Source organism: Dermacentor andersoni, chromosome 6 (assembly GCF_023375885.2).
Source record: "Dermacentor andersoni chromosome 6, qqDerAnde1_hic_scaffold, whole genome shotgun sequence".
In the NCBI taxonomy this organism is placed as follows: domain Eukaryota; kingdom Metazoa; phylum Arthropoda; class Arachnida; order Ixodida; family Ixodidae; genus Dermacentor; species Dermacentor andersoni.
In genome coordinates this window covers 74,526,890-74,549,959 of record NC_092819.1, presented here as the reverse complement: position 1 = coordinate 74,549,959, position 23,070 = coordinate 74,526,890, and the positions used below count along the sequence as shown (strand labels likewise).

The following is a 23,070-nucleotide window of genomic DNA, read 5'->3' as shown; positions in this document are numbered from 1 at the left end:
TGAAAGTTTTACACAGAGATCAGCAATTAGCACCCGAGTAATGCGCCAGGCATCTTAAATATTTTTCTTTTGAGATTTTCTGATGGCACCACCTAAACCTCCGCCATCCTACACAGCTTTTCATATCATTCGGTATCGCATTTTTTAATGGGATACCAAAACAATTCTCTAACAGATAACTACCCTTTAGAGTATGTCTACTCTCAGATAACAACTCTCCATGCGAGGATAACGACCGCTTATCTGCTGTACGCAGTACAAGTCATATGTTAAGTTTCATCACGAATGCGAAGCTGTTTGGCCTTGCGTGTCCGGTTGAGTTGTGCATACCTTCTTCACCTCAGGATAGAGACGTCTGGCGTGGCATGCGAGGATCTGAAAGAAAATGGAAAGAATGGAGTTGCACGCACAATTACGAAGCTGGCGCGTTTCCAGACGGCAGTCTGTGTATAAGTGCAGTCTCTATTGAAATCCTATAGATATTGTAAACTATCTAACTGAAAAAAAATGTTAAATTGGCGCAACTAAGGTCCCAAAAATACGCAGTGCATTCTGAAAATGGAGATTACCTAACGTCCCGGAACCGCACACAAAGCATGAAGTCTTGATGCGCGGAAGCTGACGGTGTTCTTAAGAAACTGAAGCGGGCGCGAATTAGATGTTTGACTCTTACGCAATATCTGCGTGTATTCTAGAATAGTGCGCAAAGAGCAGGAAAGAGTGAAAGCAAACCGCTCGCCCACCTGAGTACTCAGAGGGGTTTAGCGGCTCTTTACGAATGCGCTATAGGTGGACAGTGCGAAAAGTCTGGTGTTGGCCTCTCTCTGAAGCAAACCACATCCTATTTTGCCCGTTAATTGCATACGGTCAACTCGACAAGTCTCTTATTAAAAACAATTGGAATCTCACATGCGAGAATCGTAGAGCGTTCTGGAAAACGTCAACTATAGCCGTGTTGACATTTTTACACATTATGAAATCCTTACTTGCACGTCATAAAAAAAGAAGTCTGCGAAATGTGAGCACGAACAATGGGACTTCCCGCTTGAGCGCCGCAGTTGTAGTGTTCGCTCATTTATTCTCTGCATGAATGAACATAGCTTTTATGCTCTGCTACGAAAATAAAGGCACAAAGCGCGACGATATAAGTATTTTCGTTACGCGTATACCGAAAATGCAGCCGCATCTGTTGCTTTTGGCAGTGCAATAGAGAGTAAATGCTGGAATTAATTTTGAAACTAAGACCTGCTACACTAACTTGTCACTTTATCTCTGGCGGTGCGTTAACTTAAAGGTGGTGCTCATCGTAGTGTAGTACGTTTGAGAGGACCGCCATGGCCCGAACGATCAAAACGTACAATTATTGTGATCGCGGCACGTAACCCTACGTCGTCACTTGCAGATATTTATACATCACTGGCTTTCTTTACGGCGGCGAAATGTTATATCGCATTAGATATAAAGTTAAATGTTTCTAATACGCTTCCAGAGCACTCTACAATTTCTTAATGCATGTGGTTCCTTATTCATTTGACCTACGAAAATACAAAAATAGTTGTGACTAATTACTATGCCAAAGAAGGGGCTGAAAATTGTGAAATTTGCTCAGTAGATTAACGAACTACATGCTTTTGATCACGTTTGACAATATCCCAACCGTATATCTTTAATTTTTGATAACGTTAGTTGGGGCAGCGTCTATCATGTACTAACGCGCTCACAATGAGCTACAACGTGAAAGCGCTGTGGTCGCACGTGTTAGCTCATACTGGGCACAATAGTATAGAAAGGGATATAATTCCAATACCTTCGTTTCTAAATTTATTGACTTCGAATCATGCGCAGACTATGCTTCTGCTGAAAAATAAATCACTTTACTTTCTCATGAAAGCGACAGTAAAAGACTCAATCAATTGAATCGCATTTATTCCGCAACAAATCGGGGAGCAAGACCTGTCAAAAAAGCTTCATTACAGCTGGAGGGGGTACCTCGCCACATCATACGCAGCGTACATTCAAAGCCGATTAACGTAAGGACACAATATAGAATTTTAGCGTGTCCGGTATTCGGATTAATGCATGCGGACTGGGCGTTTTACCGGATGAGCGGAGGCGCAAGCATCAATGACCTGCACGGTGCAGCCGCCTGGTTGCGCAAAGCTCACTCAGACAGATACAGATGTTATACTGCAGTAAGCAAGTGCATTCTACTTCACTGCTCGCGTGAATTTTCGGCAGCTGCATAATCGCGTTTCTGCAGAAAATTTACGCCAGCAGCACACTAAGATAAACTTGGTTACAGCAATGTTAGATTTGTATTTGGCTGATTCAACTCTGCCCTGCCAGGTTGCTGCACAGTGCAGGCAATTCATGCCTGCGCCTCCGCCCATCCGGTAAAACGTCCAGTCCGCGTTCGTTAACCTGAATGCCAGACACGATAAAAGTCCCCTAATGACTCGTTTTTTTTCACAGAATACCAATCGCAACACACACACAAACACACACACACACACACACACACACACACACACACACACACACACACACACACACACACACACACACACACACACACACACACACACACACACACACACACACACACACACGTATATATAGGTTGTACATATAAATAATATACCTCTTTTGTATAAACGCACCTGAGCCACCAGTCAGGTACAATAACAAAACGTTATCGTATAAAAGAATATCACATGAAGGACCTGATACACGAATTATGGCTTCCGCATATTTTTTTCATCAAATGTCAGCTGCGTTCAGGCGCTTAGCTCCTCTTCAATTAGCATCGGCGTTACCACCCTCTTAAAGCGTGTGCCTCCGAACTACACAAAAAGCGGCGCATGCGCTTAACAGACAGCTCGCTCTTTAGTACAATCGCTATTTTCTGCACCACACAAGGCTTCAGATGCAGGAGAGCTATAGGCTTTCATACAGAGCATATTTAGGATGATATTAGTTGTAGGCCGTCTGCATTCTCAAACTAATCTACTTGGTCAAACGTAAGTGCCGCCAGGGGCTTCAGAAGAATGCTTTGCAAAGCACGAAGTAGCATACTTCTGTATTCATGCCCCGCACAAATGAAGGTGTGGCAAGGTTTACTACGCCTATCATATACTGCTCTGGATGCGAAATGAAAGTCTGTTTTCTTTGCAATGTCAATTAGGCAACATTACATTCTGATTAGCTAGTTGGTATTGCATATTGGGATGCATAGCGTAAACACACGACAGGTAAGCTAAGACGACAGGTAACCTACCAAGCAATGCGAGCTGGTTAGTTGCTATGAATCAATAGCAATTGCGTCTATCCCTTGCTTTTCACGTCTTGTATTCTTGTTTGCGTAACACAGCTACGACTGACAAAACGATGACGAAAACGCGGAAACGACGTGGACGTGATAAGAAGTACCACGACCCATCTGTGTAGTGCATGGATGGAGTAGCTTACTGTGTTCCATTTCAGGAGCGGAATAATGCATAGGACCTGTTAGGCAGATGCCATTATTGCTGATAGCTTACAGGAACCCGGCAACCATGTCAGCAAAGTGGCAACGACCGGGCATTTTGAGACACACTGTGTACGCTGCAATTGTTTCTTTGTTCCTTAGAGGGGCAGCTCAGGCATAAGATTGCTTATCAGTTGAGTAAAGAAAACGCATAAGTTGAACTAAACAGTAAAACACGAAATTCCGGGATCTGCCGATCTATTGCCTTGTAAAAAGGCGTAACCAGGTCGTCGCGAAAGAACTCCCTACTCGTAGGCTGCCACTCGGCTCTTACCTTTTCTATGGTCGCGTTGTCCATGTACTTCTCATATTCGGCCAGCAGCTGGGACCTCATGGCTTCGTTAGTGGTGTTGTCGTACACCTGCTGAGCGCACGCTTGAACCACGTGGAAGTTCTGCAGCTCCCACTGGCGGCGGTAAAGAAAACGTACATTAGGTTAAGGCAAACAAAAAATTGACAGGGCGGTCTGGGTGATGACTTCGATAAATTTGGATGCCTGAAGAGTGGTCACGTAATCAGTCTTATGAATGTTGTAAGTTGGGGGGGTACCGCAAGGTAGTGTTCTAGTGCGATTAGCATTGTAATCCTACTAACCCACGTAGGTGTGCTGCTATCTAACCGCTATCGCATGATTCTATTCCATCAATGAAATTCATGTGGCCGTAACGCATCACGATTAATTTTTTTTACTCAGAATTAAATATCTGACTTTGCAGTTAACAATGTATTGTCGAAGCACTTCAAAACTCAATTTCTTCCATTCACTGTAATTAGATGCTTACGCTTTACTGCAATATATATATATATATAATTGCTTGAGCATAATTTATGAAGGTACTTTATACACTTCCATTTTAATAGCGATATCGGTGTTGGACCCCAGCCTAAGCTGACTAAACTCAATCAACCGTCATCCAACAATTCCTCTAAATATTTCGGAATGGTACATAAAATTTATCCCTAGAAAATAGAACGTACAAAAGATAGTGACAATTGAGGTAAAGTGATATCTGTATATTTGCCGAGTAATGCGCCGGATGTATGCTTACCTGTCCTTTAGTCGTCTCGAGGTAGACGCACGTGTGTATCTGCAACAGCAAAACAAAGGCAATTTGCAGTGTATTGTCTTGAACTACGCGCACAGTCTCGCAGTAAGTTATTAGCCGAAATACATCAGGCAAATGTGTTTTCAGCTACGCGATACTTTTTCTAGCCCGTATAGGTCCACGGTGCAAGCACACCAACAATCCAGCGATGTGCTTCTATTCCCCTCGCAAACTATGAGCGTTAGTTTATTCCGCAGAGAGGCAGCTAAATCTGTGCGCCGACATCGACATCGCTCGCGGCACAAGCATCAGCGTCCCAAGAGCCGACCTGGACCGCAGAATCTGGAGGCGCCACTGCCACCTCGCAGCTTGCCTGCACCACCGTTGCCACAGTCAGCAAGCGCATCGAATTCATGAAAAGGCGACCACTGCCGGATTTTCAAAATCATCTGGAGTGTTCCCAGGGATTGGGCACCTGCAGCATGACTCTGAGGTTGCCTGGCCTTCCCTGCCGTTGCTAGTTTCCCACAAGGGTCGTACGCATAAGGATTCTACGGTATGCCTCGCTTACAACCAGCTTGATGGAGTGAAGGTACAGACCATGCTTCGACAGCTGATGAATACGACGCGTGATCTGCTTTCTGTTGTACGCACACCATTAGCGTTGGCTGCCTCGTAGCACTCTTGTACCATGCTAGACAACTGGAAGGCCGGTCGCATCATGGCTCTTCTGAAGCCTGGCAAGTCAGCCCGCGCCATATTATCCTACAGATCCATTGCCCTAGCAAGGTGTGTGAGTAACATCATGGAAAAGATGGTGTTGACGAAATTGGAATGGTTTCTTGAGAAGTGCGATCTCTAGCGAGAGAAGCTGACGGGATTTCACGAAGGGGCATCCCCCATTGACAGCGGGATTGACTTGGTTTCCACCGTCAAACAGGAAAAGAAACGTCGACGCTTGTCAGGAGCACTCTTTATGGACGACAAAGGCGCATAGGACAATGTGTAATATGACACCATTTTCGATGCATTTGAGGAACTAGGAATTAGAGGCAGAATGTTTCAATTGATCATGAACTAACTTGCAGGCCGTGCCATCCTTATGACGACGACGGATGGGGAGACCCGCCACCATCAAGTCCGTCACGGCGTTCCTCAAGGAGGCGTACGCAGTCCTACCCTTTTCAATATAACTATCATTTAACTTGCTGGTATAGTGCAAGAAACTCTCAGAATGAGTCTTTCCACTGACGGTATCTGCACATGGATTTCAAGTGTTTCACGACCACAATTTCGTGCAAGACTGCAATATGCAGCGCCTGCCACTTAAAAGTTTCACAGTGAAGCTCTCTATGAATAGGACCCGGGATTTCATTGTGGCATAGCGCCGAGAAAAAAATATCATGAATGGCTCATATCCGCAAACGCAGTGGCTCATACCACCGTAAGGCAGGAAACACACTCAGGAACATAAAGCGAACAGCGCATACATTCTTAGGAATCACGCATATAAGATAACAGCTTAAGTTTCAATAGAGAACAAACTCAAAACGATCATCCGAAACACATAATCGATGAGGCACTCCTGCACCTACATGCAATGCCAAGCACGTAGCACTACCCGCATAAGTTTCCAGGCAAAGACTGCGGTTGCGCAAGCTGCCACGACGGCAGCAGCTTGAACGTAGTACACGAAGCAGGGAGTGACGTATAACTACACTTTCATACGTAAGAGAAGAACCAGCCTAGCAATTGATTTGCGTTACGACAGTGCTATGGGAAGGACACGTGCAGTGAGCCCTCCTGAAGAGCAGCGTCCACACGAGGCGCGGCGAATTTTTCTCATCTCTGGCCCACTCTTCGTAGGTGCACGAATAAGCGGCGCAAGCCAAGTTGCAGGCCGTCGAAACGTCTTAGGCTAATAATTAGGTAAATTACATGTGAATGTCACCACGGTGTGAATAATTTATACCTACGTCGCAATGGGTAGTCGTTATAGTTGCTGTGCACAGCTTCGCTGTCCAATCACCTTTTCAGCGTGGATCGGAGGCCATTTTCTTTTGCATCTGCGAGGTCTGCAGTTGGCGACTGCTAAGTGTTCAGCGGTTGTGCGTACGTGCAACGCCATGCGCCTAGTATCAGATTACAATTGACGACACACCCATACGTAATGCCATCTGTAATGCATCACAGATGTTTAGGGATCATTGAGCTAAACTTGTCCTAGTCTAACCACGTGAACATGCTCCAGTCTAAGCTAAACAGGTTGATACACATGCTTAGATATGTCGCAGGAATAAAATAGGGTCCATCAGAGCGATCATTGCTCCAATTGTATGAGACACTTTTCGCAGGCTACCTACAGTAAAGCTTACCGATCGCGACAAACGTTTGTCCTTCCTGCCTACGTATACTGGAGGCCTTACGAGCTCAAGCATTGCGAATATGTCTAGGACTGCCACGCTGCACCTCAACCAAGGGAACGATTGCTGAAGCACGCGTCTGCCAAATAGACGTTTACCTCCCTTCCAAATGTCTAAGACTGCATCTTCGACAGTTGACCCGCCGCGAACGTCATCCGCTTTTGACGATTAACATTTCGCGTTCAGAAAGCTCTTTTTCTCAATCCACCAGCTTCTGCTCCCGTGAAAGTAGTGAGCGTATATACACCAGTATGGGCTTTATCAAGACCTGTGGCGCACCTGTCTATTCGGGGAGTTACTAAAGAAGCCACGTATGCACTCGTGTGGTCGTAGGCAATTTGCCCTATCCCATATTTCTGCATAATATGCCACTTCCACGCACATATTATAAAGAGTGTTTTCATGTAACTTGAACGAACGATTTAAAAAAAGAAGTGGTTAACCGCAGCTGAATGAAACCAACCACATATTATTTGTTGTCATTTGGCGCTTCTGAGAGTATTTTCATAGTCCTAATAATTAGTGGATTAACTACTCGTAAGATCAGTTATGCAAAATTCTAAACATTCGCTTTAAGCCCAAGTTCTTTTCGGTACGTCGTAGAGGGAATTCCGAAAGGACTGATCCAATTTTTTATGGCAACGTACATGCTGGATGGTAATCTTTTTCTGCGTTTTCTTTCTGCGTATTGCAGCGCGCTCAACAGTGCTAAAAAAAAAAGAGAACCGCGCGCGTGGACTGTTCGCTTATAAAAGACGGCGACCCGTCTTTCCGTGTGCCGCCGTGGAAGGTACTCATGCACCGTAAAGCTAATGCCTCGAGCCGCAGCCGCTGACTTCGCCACGGTGCGCGCCAACGGTTATTTCGCTCGTAGCATGGTTGAGAGCGCTGCAATACGACAGCGCATTAGTACAGTCACGCGGTTTTTTATTGCGATAGCAATTATTGCGACACTCCAGGCGCAAATCTACCGCTGTCGTTGCCGTTGCCGTGATGTTCCGCATAAAGTTCAACGGCGATAACATCGTCCCCGCGCACCGAATGCTATTTGTGGGAGTGAAAGCATGCGAGGGCGAGCTGACCATGGCAATTCAATATTGCACGCGCAGGGAAGAAAAAGGGGAGGAAGCACGCCTTCTTCGGTCGCATGAAAGGCACCCGTGGGGGGGGGGGACATTCTATTACGGCGGCTGCTGCGTATGGCACGGCCGCGCGGGCCCTGTCTTGAAAGCGATCTGGGAAAATGACAGAGTCCACCGAGTCCTTATAGCTTCGTCTGCGCTGTGTTTTCGCCGCTTAGTCCGCGTTGAAGCGAGGGGCAGCACGATGGTCAATTCGCGTGCTGCTGCTGCCGCGCTTCCTCACTACAGCGTTTGGACAGCGAGTATCCGCGGTCATCGAGTGAGATGCGTTCATGATTGCTTGTGCGCGCGTGACACCATGCTTGCTAATTTTGCTAGTAAGCGAGTGTTTACAAGTTTACAGTGCCGATAAGTTATAGTATCCTTACTTCTTATAGCTGTACACTAATTTGCTATCACAATCGACACTGTCTTCCGTGCAAAACTGCGTCTTTTTTTGTATTTCACGGGCTTCCTTTAAATGCAATAAGAAAGGTCACCATGAAGCATGCAACAGAAAATTGGACCGGTCGTTTCTGAACCCCCTCTACAACGTAACAAGATGCACTTGGCCGTAAAGTGTATATTAAAAATTTGATATAATTTGAGTTACATTGATATCAGTTATTTGACTAAATAAGTGGAATATAACAAAAGACGTTGAGAAGCACCACATGGCGGAAACCGTTAGGCATTGGTTTTACCGAGCTACGGTTGAACACATTCTTGAAATATCGGGTTTACTTTACATGCAGCGGCCCTGTATACTGACAGATTAGTGTCTCAGTCTATTCTACAGGGGCATCCGTAATTCCGTATTTGACAATTTGTAAGTGCTTTCGACTCGACGACTAAACTGCACCAACGCCTGCAGATTTAGCCATCCGTGAAGCAGTCCATTTTATATCGAATCACCCGCCTAAAGTATGGACTATATTTTGCGACCAAGAACCAGCGCGGCAAGCGTTTAATTCTGCTCTTAAACGAGGACCTAATGGCTCCTTGCTATAGGTGTGGTGAAATTACACAATTTCGCCCTGAGAGAGAGAGGCAGTTATCATGATAGAAAAGCTGAGTTGTCGGTATGAATCAATGTTCTGACCTGCTACTCGGCGTTCGGGGAAGGAGAAAGGGTGTAGAAAGAATAAAGAGGACGTTGATTATGAGGATGAAGATAGTGGTGAGAATCTTGCACGTTCCAAGGTTCTTGAAAGCCTCTTGTCCCGTCCGCTTTCATGGAAAAATTTGTTGAGAGCCTTCAGACTAGCAGGCTGATGACGATGATCAGGCGAAGGTCCCAACAGAAAGAACCTTTTCAGTTAATGGTCCAACGGCAAATTTTGACAAGATATCTGTTAGCGATTTTCTTTCTACATCAAATCGCAGGCAGATGCACAAGAGGTGTTCTATCGTCTCAGGAATACCGCATTCCTCACAATTCGGACTGTCCGCCCGGCTGATGAGATGTAGGTAGCGCCGCGTGAAGGCCACACCTAATCGCCCTGAGAATTTGCCATCGTATATAGCGTTTCGATAGATTCCAGGGCACTGTGGCTTATATGGAAATGAGCTGTGTGATGAAGAGGCAAAGATGACCCACAATAATACCATAAAAGTGTCCATCCCATTTACTCGACCGGACACTAATGCTCCAGGGTATACACTATTGTACGAAAACACTAGAACGTACTGGGCGTTGCCGACTCCCCGTCATGGACGCCTTCACGTATTGGACCCAAACATACTAGTGAAAATACCACTCAAAAGAAGTGAGGTGAGCTTTGTTCACAGGTTACGACTAGGCGTGGCTTTCACTCGGCGATACCTACACCTTACTTGCCGTGCCGACAGTCCGGACTGCGAGTAGTGCCAGGCACCCGAAACAACAGAACACGTCTTGTTCATTTGCCTACGATATTCTGTGCAATCACTGCTACAACATTTGCTCACGTATACCAATAAACGTTAGTCTGAAGAGGTCCTATTGGGACCTGGCCGGATTCTTGTAGGCGTGATGTTGTAAAAACTGTAATCAAATTTTTGCACGAGAGTCAACGGTTTGCGTCTTTGATGAGTCTTTGCTGTTCAAGTTCACTCACCGCCATCTTCACCCTCACGAACAGCACCTCTCTCCCTCTTTTTTTACTCCCGTTTCCCTTCCACAATGCTGAGTAGCAGGTATTCAGGCCGACCTCTCAGTTTTTCTGCGGAAATAAACCTCTCTCTCTGGCTTTATTCTTCAAGCAAGTGGTGTTTAGCCTTCCCACCGCTTTTTCACACTGGTCCTCGACTACAGCCATTTATAATGCGGCAAAGTTAATGCGTTGATCAGGTCCTAAAGCACACCTTTCCGTAGTAAGAAAACCTTCGTTGGCGAGGAGCCGAGGATTGGCTGTCGGCGTGCTGTGTTGATGATCAGATTAAAACAACGCTTTATCACGAAGTGCGTGCATCTATCGACGTTGCCGCTATTATACATTTTGTTACGTTTCGCCTACAACGCGCGGTAATGCCGGCGCGGATGCAACGGACGCCGGGGCTTTGTTCAAAGCGGCGGACATTTTGGCCCGTCCGACGCCGCCGCAACGCCTACCCGCCAAGCGTGTCCAGGCGTGTTTCAGTGCCACGTGTCTTCGTGTGTGCGTGTGTGTGTGTGTGCCCTCGCTTGTCAAAGCGCGGCAGCCGGGGAGCGGAGTTCCCCGAATGAGGAGCCTGGAGGTCTCTCGGCTCAACCGTTCGCGCCGTCGTGTGTGGGGGTTGGCGATGCGTCACTGCACTCGGTTCAGCAGGTCTCTCGGCTCGACCGTGCGCGCCGTCGTGGGCTCATGCTCCGCCGTCCCGTGACCTTCATCCCGTGACCTTCATCCCGTGACCTTCCCTTTTGGACCGCGACGCCGAGAGTATAAGAGCAGCTGCCCCCGGACGCCAGGAGAGAGGCTCCGATTTGTACTGTTGAGTTACGTGCTCTCCCGTCTCTCCACTTCGGTCGAACTGACCGGCCGCTCTTTTGCTATGTTAGAATAAACAAGTTGTTCTGTTACCAGTCTTCTCTTGCTTTGCCGGGACCTTCGGATGCTTCCTGTGCCCCAGGCCGCCAGGCCAACGCTACCCTTGGGGCTTGCGACCCATTGGCAATAACGGGCGTCAGCACCGAGACCCCAACAACTCGTGCCAGCGGTGCGATTCCTACAATTTGGATAAATCGGCCTCTTTCCCTAAAGAAGCCTAAAATTTCTAGATCTGCGGAAGTTTGCCTAGGGTTGGAATCACTGTTTTAAACGCACGCCAGGTGAGTTTATTTACCACCCCTCCACCCGGAGACTGCAGTGACTTAAGCACCACGTCTTGATAGGCTACCATAAAGGACGAGACATGAACCTTTCAACAACATGAACACACACACAAAAAAAACATGAACTATGTAGCTAACAGCGTGTTCCTTTCGGCTACTTGACACATATCGTCCAACAGGATAACTGCGAAGAGAGCGACAGTAACCAAAAAAGAAAGACATAGGACAGCGCTCTGCTTGACAATGTAGCCAAGCTCCACAGTTTTGGATATCTTGCTTTACATCGCTGACAGCGCAAACGCGACCCTGCTTTTATTGCAGGGTGAAAATTTTTTTATCACGCCGTGACAATAGATCTCGTGTAAGCAGCCAACTGACGAAAAAAGAAAGACTAGCTACAGAAAGACGTTACGAAACAAATGCTACCATATCGTTTTATCAGAGCTGGCGTGAAAGTCTAGCATTTTGGAGTCGGCCATATTGACAGCTTCACTCTTAAAAAGTGTTCACCCTTCGGGGCCCATAGCTTGTCCACAACAATAATCTTCATCGGTCTTACTCGCATTTCTTTTCTTTAACGCTGCGAGCCCGGTAGTTTGAAGTGACGAACGGCTTGCGCGTTATCAGCGTGACACAGCACTCTCGACAGGAAAGTAGCAAGCGCCGAGTTTTCAAGAAAGGAAACAAAAGCAAGGCAGATGATGATTATCATTCTGGGGCAAATATGCACCCCAAAGGGTGCAACCATCTTAAACGTGTTCCTTATGCACAATTTGCCAACTGGGTCGACATGTTCAGCTACTACAATTAAGCTGATAAAGTCGTTCTTGTACCTTATATTTTCATAAAATAGCAAGAAGCCTTATTAAGCATTGCGCGGCACCAGCACACCTGAGGCTGAAGTGCGGAAAAACCGTCATGTGGCACTTCGTTAACCTTGCTAATGTGTTCTGTTAAGCATTCGTTATGGCATATAATGGTGTCGCCAGCATAGTTTTTCCTGCTGTACATCGGAATGCAGTAAATAACAGATGTTCTGCCATATGAAAACATTGTTTTATGCTTTTTTGCAAACTCAGCTTTCTACGCTCTTGCCGGATTTGCCTTCTTACAAAGGAAAGGTTTCCTAGCTTCTTGGGCGCTGAAAAGACAGCCCTTGCGTTTCCACAGTGTGCTACTTTCTTTAGGTTGTGTGAGAGCTGATGGATGTAAGGAATAACGACAATACTTGTTTGAAATCACAAATGATGCGATCTCAGGTTTCAGATTGGCCCTGTCTTGAGCGTGTATTCTGGAGTTGCCCTTCTACTACTGATACAAATACGTGGCTTGTAGAGCCGGCATTATTTTGTTTCGCACGCGTTTCTTGAGCCGTAGAAGGAAAGAAATAATGGCACTACGATAAACCTCAGCAGCCTACGATTTGATAACGTACCTTATGGGGGGGGGGGGGGAGGGGTGAAAAGAAAAGTAAGCAAGGACAGGAGAAAGACACATACGGACACAAGAAGCCACACCCCTCAATCGAAGACGTTCACAGTAAGACATCGGTTCTACTGAGATATAAAAAAGTGCATACTTTCAAAGCCTCGTGGCCTGAAAGGAGCCCTCTAGATGAGGGCACTGAGTACCGTTTTCAAAATTCGCGTTCATGCGCCTGATGCGTTAACACAACGAAAGCGATCATCGCTATAGCTAACTGTAGACACCGGCATAAATGATGGTGGATTGTTTTACAACTGCGGGTGCATGGGCACCGCCATCAGTCGCTCTAATGACGCTGATAGCACTGCATTGACAGCTTACAACGCTTTCGGTGAACCTCGTACACAAACTGCAGTTTGCAAGCGTTCTTCTACCACGGCGGAGGTGTCAGTGGTCGAACTCTTCTCCGCGCTAAACTTCCACCATTCCATTCAAATGAAGGCAGGTTTCCGCACACACGTGAGCGACAAGCTACATGGGTGTGCTTGCCGATTATGCCGCAGCTGGGTTGGTTTGAGGCAATTGAAGGCTGTGCCTTTTGCCGGGCCGATGATGTTAGCCGTGACATGTAGTGGGCTCCATCGGAGGATTTTGCATGGTCTCCTGTAGGGAGGGTGCAGAAATTTGCGGACGCGATCGCATCGAACAAAAATACGCGTGCACTTAGACAAGTCGTCGCTGACTGAAACCACAAGAGGTGCGGTAGGGCTTGTATAACACGTGTAATTATTTCATGGTGTTGCGAAGTTTCACGACGAAGTCGTGAGAATTCCGGCGGGCGTTAGCAGTTGAAATGGAGATTTCAGAGGGCTTACCTGAACGTAAAGGCTGAGATTCCCGTTTTCGAGCGCCGAGTCGAGTGTCTCCTGTAGCTCCTCGGGGTCGAGTCCGGGGAGTAGCTTTCTCTGGCATTCGGGCAGGAGTTGACGGTACTCGCGCTGTTCCTGTAGAAAACGAGGGACTCTGCGGTGGCACAGCCTTGGAAGAGATCACTGAATGCCATACAACTACCGGGCATCCGTTATCTTCCTTAGGCCTGATTCACACAGACGTCTTGCGTACCTTCAATATCACGGCACAGGCGTCTGCCAGGAAAGAGCAGAGCTTTTACTTCGCTGCTTTATCTTATTAAACAATGGCTCGGCTACGACGTTGCGTGATGCTATTAACATTGCCGGCGTCCCGTTTTTGAGGGTAAGCCGGCTAGTAAACGCTCCCTCCTGACGGGCGCCGTTGCGCTGACGGGAGGGGGCGGATGATGGCTGTGTGAATCAAGGCTGACGCCAGCCATGGTGACCGGCGACAGAATCACGCAACGAAAGGGGATCGCGTGGCCTCGATTTCGGCGAAGGATGCCGCTGCCGATGCTCAGCTGCATCAATTCCGGCTAGGACCAGCTTGGCTAGAAGGCCTGAAAATGATTGCGGTGCATTGTCGCTGAATCCGGCCAGGCTCGCTCGCGCAGTGAATTCCGCCGGCGTGATGCGGTGTGTGAATTCGCCTTTCAACAGCTGTTTCTTTCATTTTCTTTTTTTTAGATCACGAGTCGCGGATTTGCGCCCAATTGCAACAGCTGATGTTTCGTGGCGGAAAAGGCGATAATGGCAGTGAAACGAAATTTCTTTGCACATATCTAAGAGGGCTCGTATTTTGTAACGTTACATTTAAAAGAAATGTGAGGTTTTACGTGCCAGAACCACCTTATGATTAAGGGGTGCACCGTTTCGGAGGGGATTCTAGAATAATTTTGCCCAACTGTGGGCAGTCCAACGGGCCCGCGACGTGGCGGAGAGGCTAGGCCTTTCTGTCCCGACCTGGAAGCGGCCCGCTACGTGCTAGTGCACGTGACGATGGACATCAATAAAGTTTTTCTATTAATCCATCCATCCACCTGGTGACCTTTAACGTGCACATATATAGGTCCACGAGCGTTTTCGCATTTCGCTCCCGTCGAAATGCGGCCTCCACGGCGGGGATTCGAGGACGCGACCTAGTGCTTAGCAACGCTACGCCATTGCTACTAAGCTACTGTGGCGGGCAACATTACCTTTTAATGGTGTTGGGCTGCTGAGCACGAGGTCGCGGGATCGAATCCCGGCCACGGCGGCCGCATTTCGATGGGGGCGAAATGTGAAAACACCCGTGTACTTAGATTTAGGTGCACGTTAAAGAACCCCAGGTGGTCGAAATTTCCGGAGTCCTCCACTACGGCGTGCCTCATAATCAGAAAGTGGTTTTGGCACGTAAAACCCCATAATTCAATTTTTTTTTAACATTACCCCTTATTTTACTTGCTTTGTGTCTGATCACCTGGTGGTGCGTCTAGTGGCCGATTATGGCAATAGAGGCAGCGCTGCGACGTGCGAGTCATGTCCTAGCATATGACGAAGGACGAAGGGAACTAGGATGTTCGAAAATATGGCCGCTGGTAAGCCGAGAGCTTCTATGAAAAAATGGCCAGGCTTAGCTTGGTTAAGCCAAGAATGCGTTGCATATTGCGCGCGTTGCGTTGCGTTGCGAGTTGGGGCCCAGCTTTTCCTCCGGCTGTCGTGACGGCACGTCACGTGGTTGCGCTAAAGGTCAATGGTGGCTGCCCGGCCGCGCCCAAGGGCTGAACTGAGTGATTGCAATATGCAAGGCATAACACTCTAGTGTAGGGGTATGAGCCACTATGATGGCTCATACCCCCAATGGTGGCTGCGCGGCCGTGCCCAAGGGCTGAACTGAGTGATTGCAATATGCAACGCATAAAAGAGCTGTAGAAGTATTCACTTGCCTCTATGTGCAGCAGGTATTCGTGCATGCAGGTTTCCAACTGGAACAAAATAAGACGAAGTTGTCATTCACTGTTTTATGCAAATCTTGACTGGGGCGGGCAATTGTCTTGCACTGTGGAAAGCTGCGCTAGTTGTGGTGTATGAATGAGGGACTTGCATAATGCCGACAACCCTGTGTTGCGGTCAGGCGACGTTGGTTTTCAGCCTTCATAGCGAGGAGTGGACGCGTGCGGGCTCTGGTAGTCGGTCCTCTAGACCGCCACCTGCTTGTGTATATTTTGCTGTTTCTTCAACGTTGCTACTGAAATTTTACATGTCTACCAACAGCTGCGTTCCGTTATGAAATCAGTGTGGCTGCGCGCACAATTACGGTCGTAAGGTTACATTAATGCTCAAAATTCATTACGGTGTTCAATGCGAAGACTTCACTTGTGAACTCGGCGGCGTCACAACCGCGCCGACTGTTCGTGCCTATTTAAGAGTAATTGTAACATCGAATTTCATTCACCACATATTTAAAGAAATGCGTATAGCGTTTTTTACACTAATAAGCTAGCCGTCCTAATGAGGGGAGTCACTCGTCTAAAACCGCGTAGGCGAGAAGCGCCTCTTTTGTTGAGCCGAGGATGATGTGCCGGACAGAGGTTGCCGATAAAGCTGATCCGATGATGTGGCCGAATGCTCGAGCATTTGCGAAGCCACTTCACCTTGCTGGATCACGAGCGCGCAGGAATGCTGCACGAACACAAATACTACTCGGCGCCTCTTTATTTTCGTGTAGTTTTATCTGATGGAATCCGTAATGACGCAAGATTCGAAAAATTTTGTAGCTCTTGCGGTCGAGGCCCTCCGTCGGCACTTTCTCTTTGTAGCAGTAAACGATGCCCTCGTGGTGCGACGCGGGAGCACGCCCACACATTTCGCCTATCACGTTGCTGGGGACCAAACTTGAATTCGCAGGGCTATGTTATGCGGTAAACACCCTGCGCGCAGCCAACAAACTTTCTACGCGCGTCCTTACGCTCGGCCGCTTGTTGTTGGGAATAAAACTTGCGTACACGGTTGTCGGCAATACCCAAGAGGTCTGCATTTGAAACCATCGATGTCTGCACGAAAATTAAAGAACAGTATGACGGCCTAATAAAGCACGTTGTTAGGCTAGGTGGTGCGTGTTTCTGGACCAGCATTTCAGTGCACCACTGAGAATTGAGATGGCAGAAACGATAACCTTGCCTGCTCATGTCGTTTCTGTAGTCCGCGTTCCGCGTCTGTCTTCCCTCATCTGTCTACGTCTGCTAAATAAGGAGGAAAAAGTGCGCACTCGTATCGAAACAAGCCGCATTCTGCCCATCACATGCACAAGGGACCTTACACAAAGTTTTTGTTTTCGTTGCAGGGTAAGCAGAGGCAGCTGCATGCACGCGTTTGCACATGTGTGTGTGTGTGTGCGCGCGTGTGTGTTATTAAATGCGTACAAGCTCGTTGTACAAAAACGCTGTCACGATGAGTCTCACAATACGAAACACGTTGCAAGGAGTCCACTGCCCTTACGTCCACCGCAAGTTCAGTGCGAACGACGCCTTTAGATATACATATATATGGCTTCACAACAATGACTACAAGGTCTATAATGAAAGCCATGGTGGCGTAGTTTAGTTTAATCGACGGCCTTAGCTATAGTGGTATAGACAACTAAGGTCCAGACTACGTTGATTATTACAGAAGGGCCTCTGTCAGAAGTGAAAGTAAGAGTTGGCGAGGAACCGCACTGAAGATTGCAGCGGAAATTTATTGTTTTGAGTGACGGTAACAAAACTGTCATCTACAAGAAGGAATTAAGATATTACGCCACCTTAGACCTCACTATCCGTTGCCCGAGTTAAACCTATTCACGTTTTTAAGTCGAAACGCGAAAAGAAAATAGATGTTGGCACAATAGCCTTTGCGGTTGGTGCTCCGAGTTGCGCCAATTTGCATATTACTCAAGTGAGGAAAAACAGTATTTCATGAATCCGGAATGACAATCTTGTGCATGGACGTCTGCAATGTCTTGCAAAGTCTGGGCTCTGCTGAACCAGCACGACATCTCCACTCCTCATAGCAGATAGCACAAAAACAATGACACCGACAGCCAGTTATTACCATCCGCTAGAGAGTGTATTTTTTTTAATCTTCTGTATCATTACTTTAACTTGTCATCGCATTTCACTGGCTTGTTTAATGCGGTTTTCTTTTCAAACGGCAAAGCTTATCGATATAAACGCTTTCAAAGAGTGAAGTGTGGTTGAAGACAATCCTTTTCAAACGCTCACCTTCTGCCTGAGGTCAGTGTGTCGTCTCGTGAGGGCGTTGGCCTCCTTGGCGGCTCGGCGAAATGCGTCGGCCCTGTCGGCCTCCGGCGTGTCTGGGAGCGCCTCGCGGAGGCACAGCGCATGCTTTGACTCCAGGTCAAGCTGCTCCTGCAAGTTCCAAAGCACCTCTACCTAATGCTTTACCTCAGTTTAATTTTTTTGGACATGGGAAGACTTTCCTCATATTAAGCCGCAAAAAGCAGTTACGAGCTTTGAATTGGCCTGAAGAGGAAGCTTTACTTCGGGCACAATTATAATTTTCCTATTCAAATACGCCTGAAACGCCGAAGAGTAATAAATTCGAAGGAAAGGCAGGGAGGTTAAGCAGAGGCTATCTCCGGTTGGCTACCCTGTACTGGGGAAGAGAAAAATGGGTATGATAGCGCTCTCCTCGATGGAAAACCGCAGAAGCAATTTGAATGAAATTCGTTGCCTTTAAAATAAGATTCTAAGTTCTGCGGACTGTAGGAAGCGGAATTTCGATTTAAAACCAGCATTTCTTTTACAAGATTCGCTTCGATGCGATCGACAGTATTTAAAAAAAATTGCCGGCGAGTGAATAATAAAACAAGAGGAAGAAAGGCAGCGAAACTTACACATCGGTACCTCTGCGCGGAAAACTACATTTGTTAGAGAAGCTTAAGGGCACAAACTTGATATAGAAGCTTGCTGATTACGCGAAATTGTTGCACTGCTTACGACGGTTTGGCTAAAGTCTTATGCGAAAGTTAAGAATATATTTTGGGACAGTTAATGATACCTCATTCTTGTGCGCTTTAGATGTTTCTATAAATGCAGGTACAGAATTGTGAAATCATCTTTGTCGTCTAGCTGAGTTACGTAATTCAAACTAAATGCTATAATTTTTGTTTAAATATGGCGATAATAAAAAAAAATTAGCAATATAAGCTAAGAGCCTCCCCCCCCCCCCCCCCCCCAGAAAAAAAAAGAAATCTGTTTTTTGCAGTTAGCAGAACTTAAGCTTGACTTTTCAAAAGCAAGCACGCATAATCAAATTCAACGCTGTGGATTCCGCAATAAACGATTTCCCCGTTTCTATGTATTTACATAGGAGGTCCCGATGTAAATAAACCTCTTGGCGTGTCCTTGAGCCTAACTTCCTCAGTATATCGCGTACGAGCTAACAAGTCACCGGCACAAGTATCGCCAGGGACGTAAGCTCCGGTGTCCTGTGCCTGTGTGCCCTCTTTGTCATTGTGCCTTCGTGCTTCAATAAGCCCTTAAGTATCGCCATGCTCGAATCTCCTCGCGTGGGGCTTCTGGCGCTCGTGAAGATCGAGCTATTACAGCCTCTCAGGTGACCGCTGTATCTCCCCGGGGCTGATCCGTAAGGGCGTCTTTGCTGCGTCACGTTAAGCTTTGCAGTGAATACGTAGAGCAGAGCAAGGCTGGTGACCAAAATGTTGTTTTACAGCGAACGAGGTTAAGCATGGGAATTTTTTTAAAGTCGAGAACTTGCTAAATAAAAACACACATTAAACACAATTGCAAATAACTAATCTTTATTCTGAATTACAATATCCACAATTTTTGCCACCGTGCACACTTATCGCACTTATAATGCCGAGGCGCCGAGTACGTCGTGTATTCCTGCATGTGAGCAGCAACCCTTCTTACCAGGTATACAGCGCCCATCACACGAAATATTCTGGATATACCCTCACTCATTTCACCTACATTTCCTCCTCAATTTCATTAAATTGGAAGAAACGTAAAGCTCATATCGTTTTTTTTTTTTTCTCGGGAATTTCAGCGCATTCTCAACTCCTTGAATTTGTGTCCGACAATTCATAGCACTTCATTTGACGGAAGATATTGCAAAATTCGGTTTCGTTTGTACAAGGTTTGAATTCACGTCTTTCATTCGTAGCGACCATCCGTAGAGCCGTTGCGCAAATGCTCCTGACATCGAAGGCGCGCCGATATTAGGCGTCGGGTTTGGGGAGGGTTTGATTCGAAGAAATGCACGTCTCAGTGCCCAGCATTTGTGCGCTTATCCGTGCTGGAAGCGATTACGCAAAATCTTCAACCGAATTATGGGAACTTCATGAAAGTGGTTCAGTCATATTTGTGGCCCTATCACAGAAAATTTGCAATAATTTGATCGAGAATATTCTGTTGTCACAGGCGGCAAAAAACAATGACGAAGACATTTTTGAATATCGTGAGATGTCACATAAATCCGACATGCAGCATCAGCGTGCAAGCCCACCACATGAAGCTACATCTTCATCTCTACTTGTTTAGTCAAATACCAACAGTTTCTTCCCCACCAAATAGGGGCATGGTAAATTTGTCAAACTTACGGAGACGCTGCTTTCAGCATCTAACCGTACCACTAAAATGTTTGCAGAGCGCACCTCCTAGGTACCCGTTCCTGCGGCGAGGGTCGGCGTCGGCGTAACCGGGCGAACGAGCACAGAGGAGGATGAAAGAGCGAACGTGGAGCAAAGCGAGGAACAACAGACGCGAGGAGGAAAGCGGAGGAGGAGAGCATAGCGAAAGCGTGGGAAGCAAAGCGTAGTGCGGCGACGTTGTCTACGAGATAGCGCCAGAGTAGCCCGCGTCGTCTTGGAAGTCTGTCTGCAGCGACTGCTGTGAATCGCGCCTGCGCGCCATCCACGCGCTGCCTTACGCGATCTCCAGACTAGCGACGCAGTGGTGCCCCACATCGCACCATTTGCCACGTGCAGCACGAGACAGCTGCCCGCGCCAGCCAATATATCACGAAATGGAGAAACATGTAGAGTTCCGCTCAAAATTCGCATTAGGGAGCATCGTAATGGTCGGTGAATTTTTTAAAGCGAAAGCTTTACTGGCCGCGAACTTGCGATTTCCCCATGGCCGTGCTCCGAGGAAGCACATGACGTCAAATCGCATTCCTCCTCAATCCGCGTTCCTCTTCGTTGCGTTCGCCTCCGCTCGCTTCGCCAGCTGCGTCGCATGCCTGATAACATGTCGGAGGATTGAAAAGGAGAGCTCACGTGTGCCGCAACCACAGTTGATGTGGCTGTGTGGACGGCGACAATTCTGATAAGCAGGAGCAGGCCTGGAGTTGACATCGGAACGAGATGAACAGGAAACGAATCGCCCAGGAAACAGACGAACAGCGCGCCGAACGACTGGCTAAACGCCGCAACATAGCTAGACAACCAGACTAACCTGGACTTGCGATCAAGATTAACCAAGGCTAACCATGCAATGCCTTTGCTTTCGCTACGTCTATCCTGGCGTAGCCGAGCTAAGCCCCTGCCAATTTTTTCTTCACATTCGTGATGTAGCAGTCGGTAATAAGCCCATACCTTAATACATAATATCTGCTGAGCAGTCTTCCGTCGCAGATGACACAGAAAAGCCGCGCTTAAATGAGACAACGGCGGGGACTGTGCTTTTTCATTGAACTTTCGGTTTCTCTACGTGTAGGGCAGTCGACCGGGCGACACCTTGGTTAGCCTGCCTGCCTTTCCTTTTTTTATATGTCTTTTATTGGAAACGTTGGCTTACCTCATCGGCGTCTGGAAACATTACGCTGTCCGCTATGCACCTTCGCACCTGAAAGATAATTACGTGTATTCTAGAATGATGTCCCATGCTTGACGCTCGCTGTATGGTACATATCTACAGGGAGCCCGCAGTTCATTTTCCGCAATTGAACACAGCACTCATATATGATCGCCTGTATGTTATTTTCCTATACGCACATACTTAGTGCGTGATGTCAGCCACTTCTATACTGTTGCAGAATTGTGGCAGGCAAGCTCATTATATTACCGACAATGGGCGCCCTATAAATGTAGATTTACCTGCATTTTTTCTTTCCGACAATGTTCAAGACAGTACTGTTCATTTAGCCACGTGTTTAATAAACATATATTGGTCATCGCAAGTGCGATGACTAATTAAAAACGGTATTTTAGACATTGTTAGAGGTGAGTTGTAGTGCTGAAGTAACGCGGGAGGGTAATAATAATCGATACCGTTATGATACGCTATGGACGAGCGAAAAGAGGATTCAGATTTAATTACCTTCCTTTATATGCGTTGTGTGCCCAATCTCTTTGTCACCAACTGCCTTTACGCCACCACCGAAGGCTGAAAACGGCAGCACTGTACCACTAAAGCGCCACTGTGGTCTGCACTCCATATTTATCGTTTTTTAACGATGCATGGTATGCGATGCCGCTGCATACCTGAATGCTGTGTTTATAATTTCTACCAGGCATGTCAAATTTCTTCATCTTTTTCTTTTTTTATTCGTTGGTTTGACGCAATGCATGTAGTAGTACGAAAAAAACGAACAAAAAGGGACGACAAAAAGGGGCATCCGCCTAGCCCTGTGCGATGCAAGTACTTCTGCAATGAATTTGTACTTGTCTGTTATCCAATAGGTTAAGGCCCTTGAAATATCAGACCACACTTTCACCTCCACGCGCATCTTTTGTCTGTTCATTCTCTAACCTAATTGAATTTTGCGCTACCTTTGATTACGTTTAGTCTTCTATGCTACGAAATTCTTGCATTTTGTGGGTTCGTGATTCTTCACAATGTCTCATTTCACGACCGGTAGAAATATACCTTTACAACGTCAGTTGCGAAGCACCCTCTGCAAGAAACTTCCCTAGTCCTTGTCTGTAACGGATACCATTTCGGGCATACGTGGGCAAGTTTTGAGCAATTAGAGTCATAGCATAAATACGTATGTACGACCCAAGAGCGTATTTTATGGGCTCTGGGGATTCGCTGAAAGCCTGTCTGTTGAAACAATTAGGCTGTTAATAATTAAGACTGTGGCGGGAAAAGTTGCATAACAGATGGAAGTCCTTGCGGACGTTGAGGTGATCGCTCTCAGCTGACGCTGTTCTCAATATGTGCTATGCAAAGGGATTGAACAGATGTTCTAAAGTATCTTGCTTTCAATTACAGATTGAATATCATAATCTCGCGTTATCTCTGAACGCACTCAATGTACCCATACGCATTTCATTGGCATGTCTAGCAACCTGCCTTCCGCTACTCATCACCATGTCA

General features: G+C 46.9%; 1 protein-coding gene across 1 annotated transcript in view; it reads right to left on the bottom strand.

The window, feature by feature from the left end:
• LOC126522379 (uncharacterized) overlaps window positions 1-23,070 on the bottom strand; it is a 91,371-nt gene that overhangs the window by 51,261 nt on the left and 17,040 nt on the right. The window contains exons 4-10 of the mRNA XM_050171116.3: window positions 21,547-21,594; window positions 17,983-18,129; window positions 15,670-15,708; window positions 13,709-13,837; window positions 4,576-4,614; window positions 3,801-3,932; window positions 331-375 (exon numbers count right to left, since the gene is read on the bottom strand). Of these exons, the coding sequence (XP_050027073.2) occupies window positions 331-375; window positions 3,801-3,932; window positions 4,576-4,614; window positions 13,709-13,837; window positions 15,670-15,708; window positions 17,983-18,129; window positions 21,547-21,594 (579 nt within the window). The remainder of the gene's footprint in view (window positions 1-330; window positions 376-3,800; window positions 3,933-4,575; window positions 4,615-13,708; window positions 13,838-15,669; window positions 15,709-17,982; window positions 18,130-21,546; window positions 21,595-23,070) is intronic.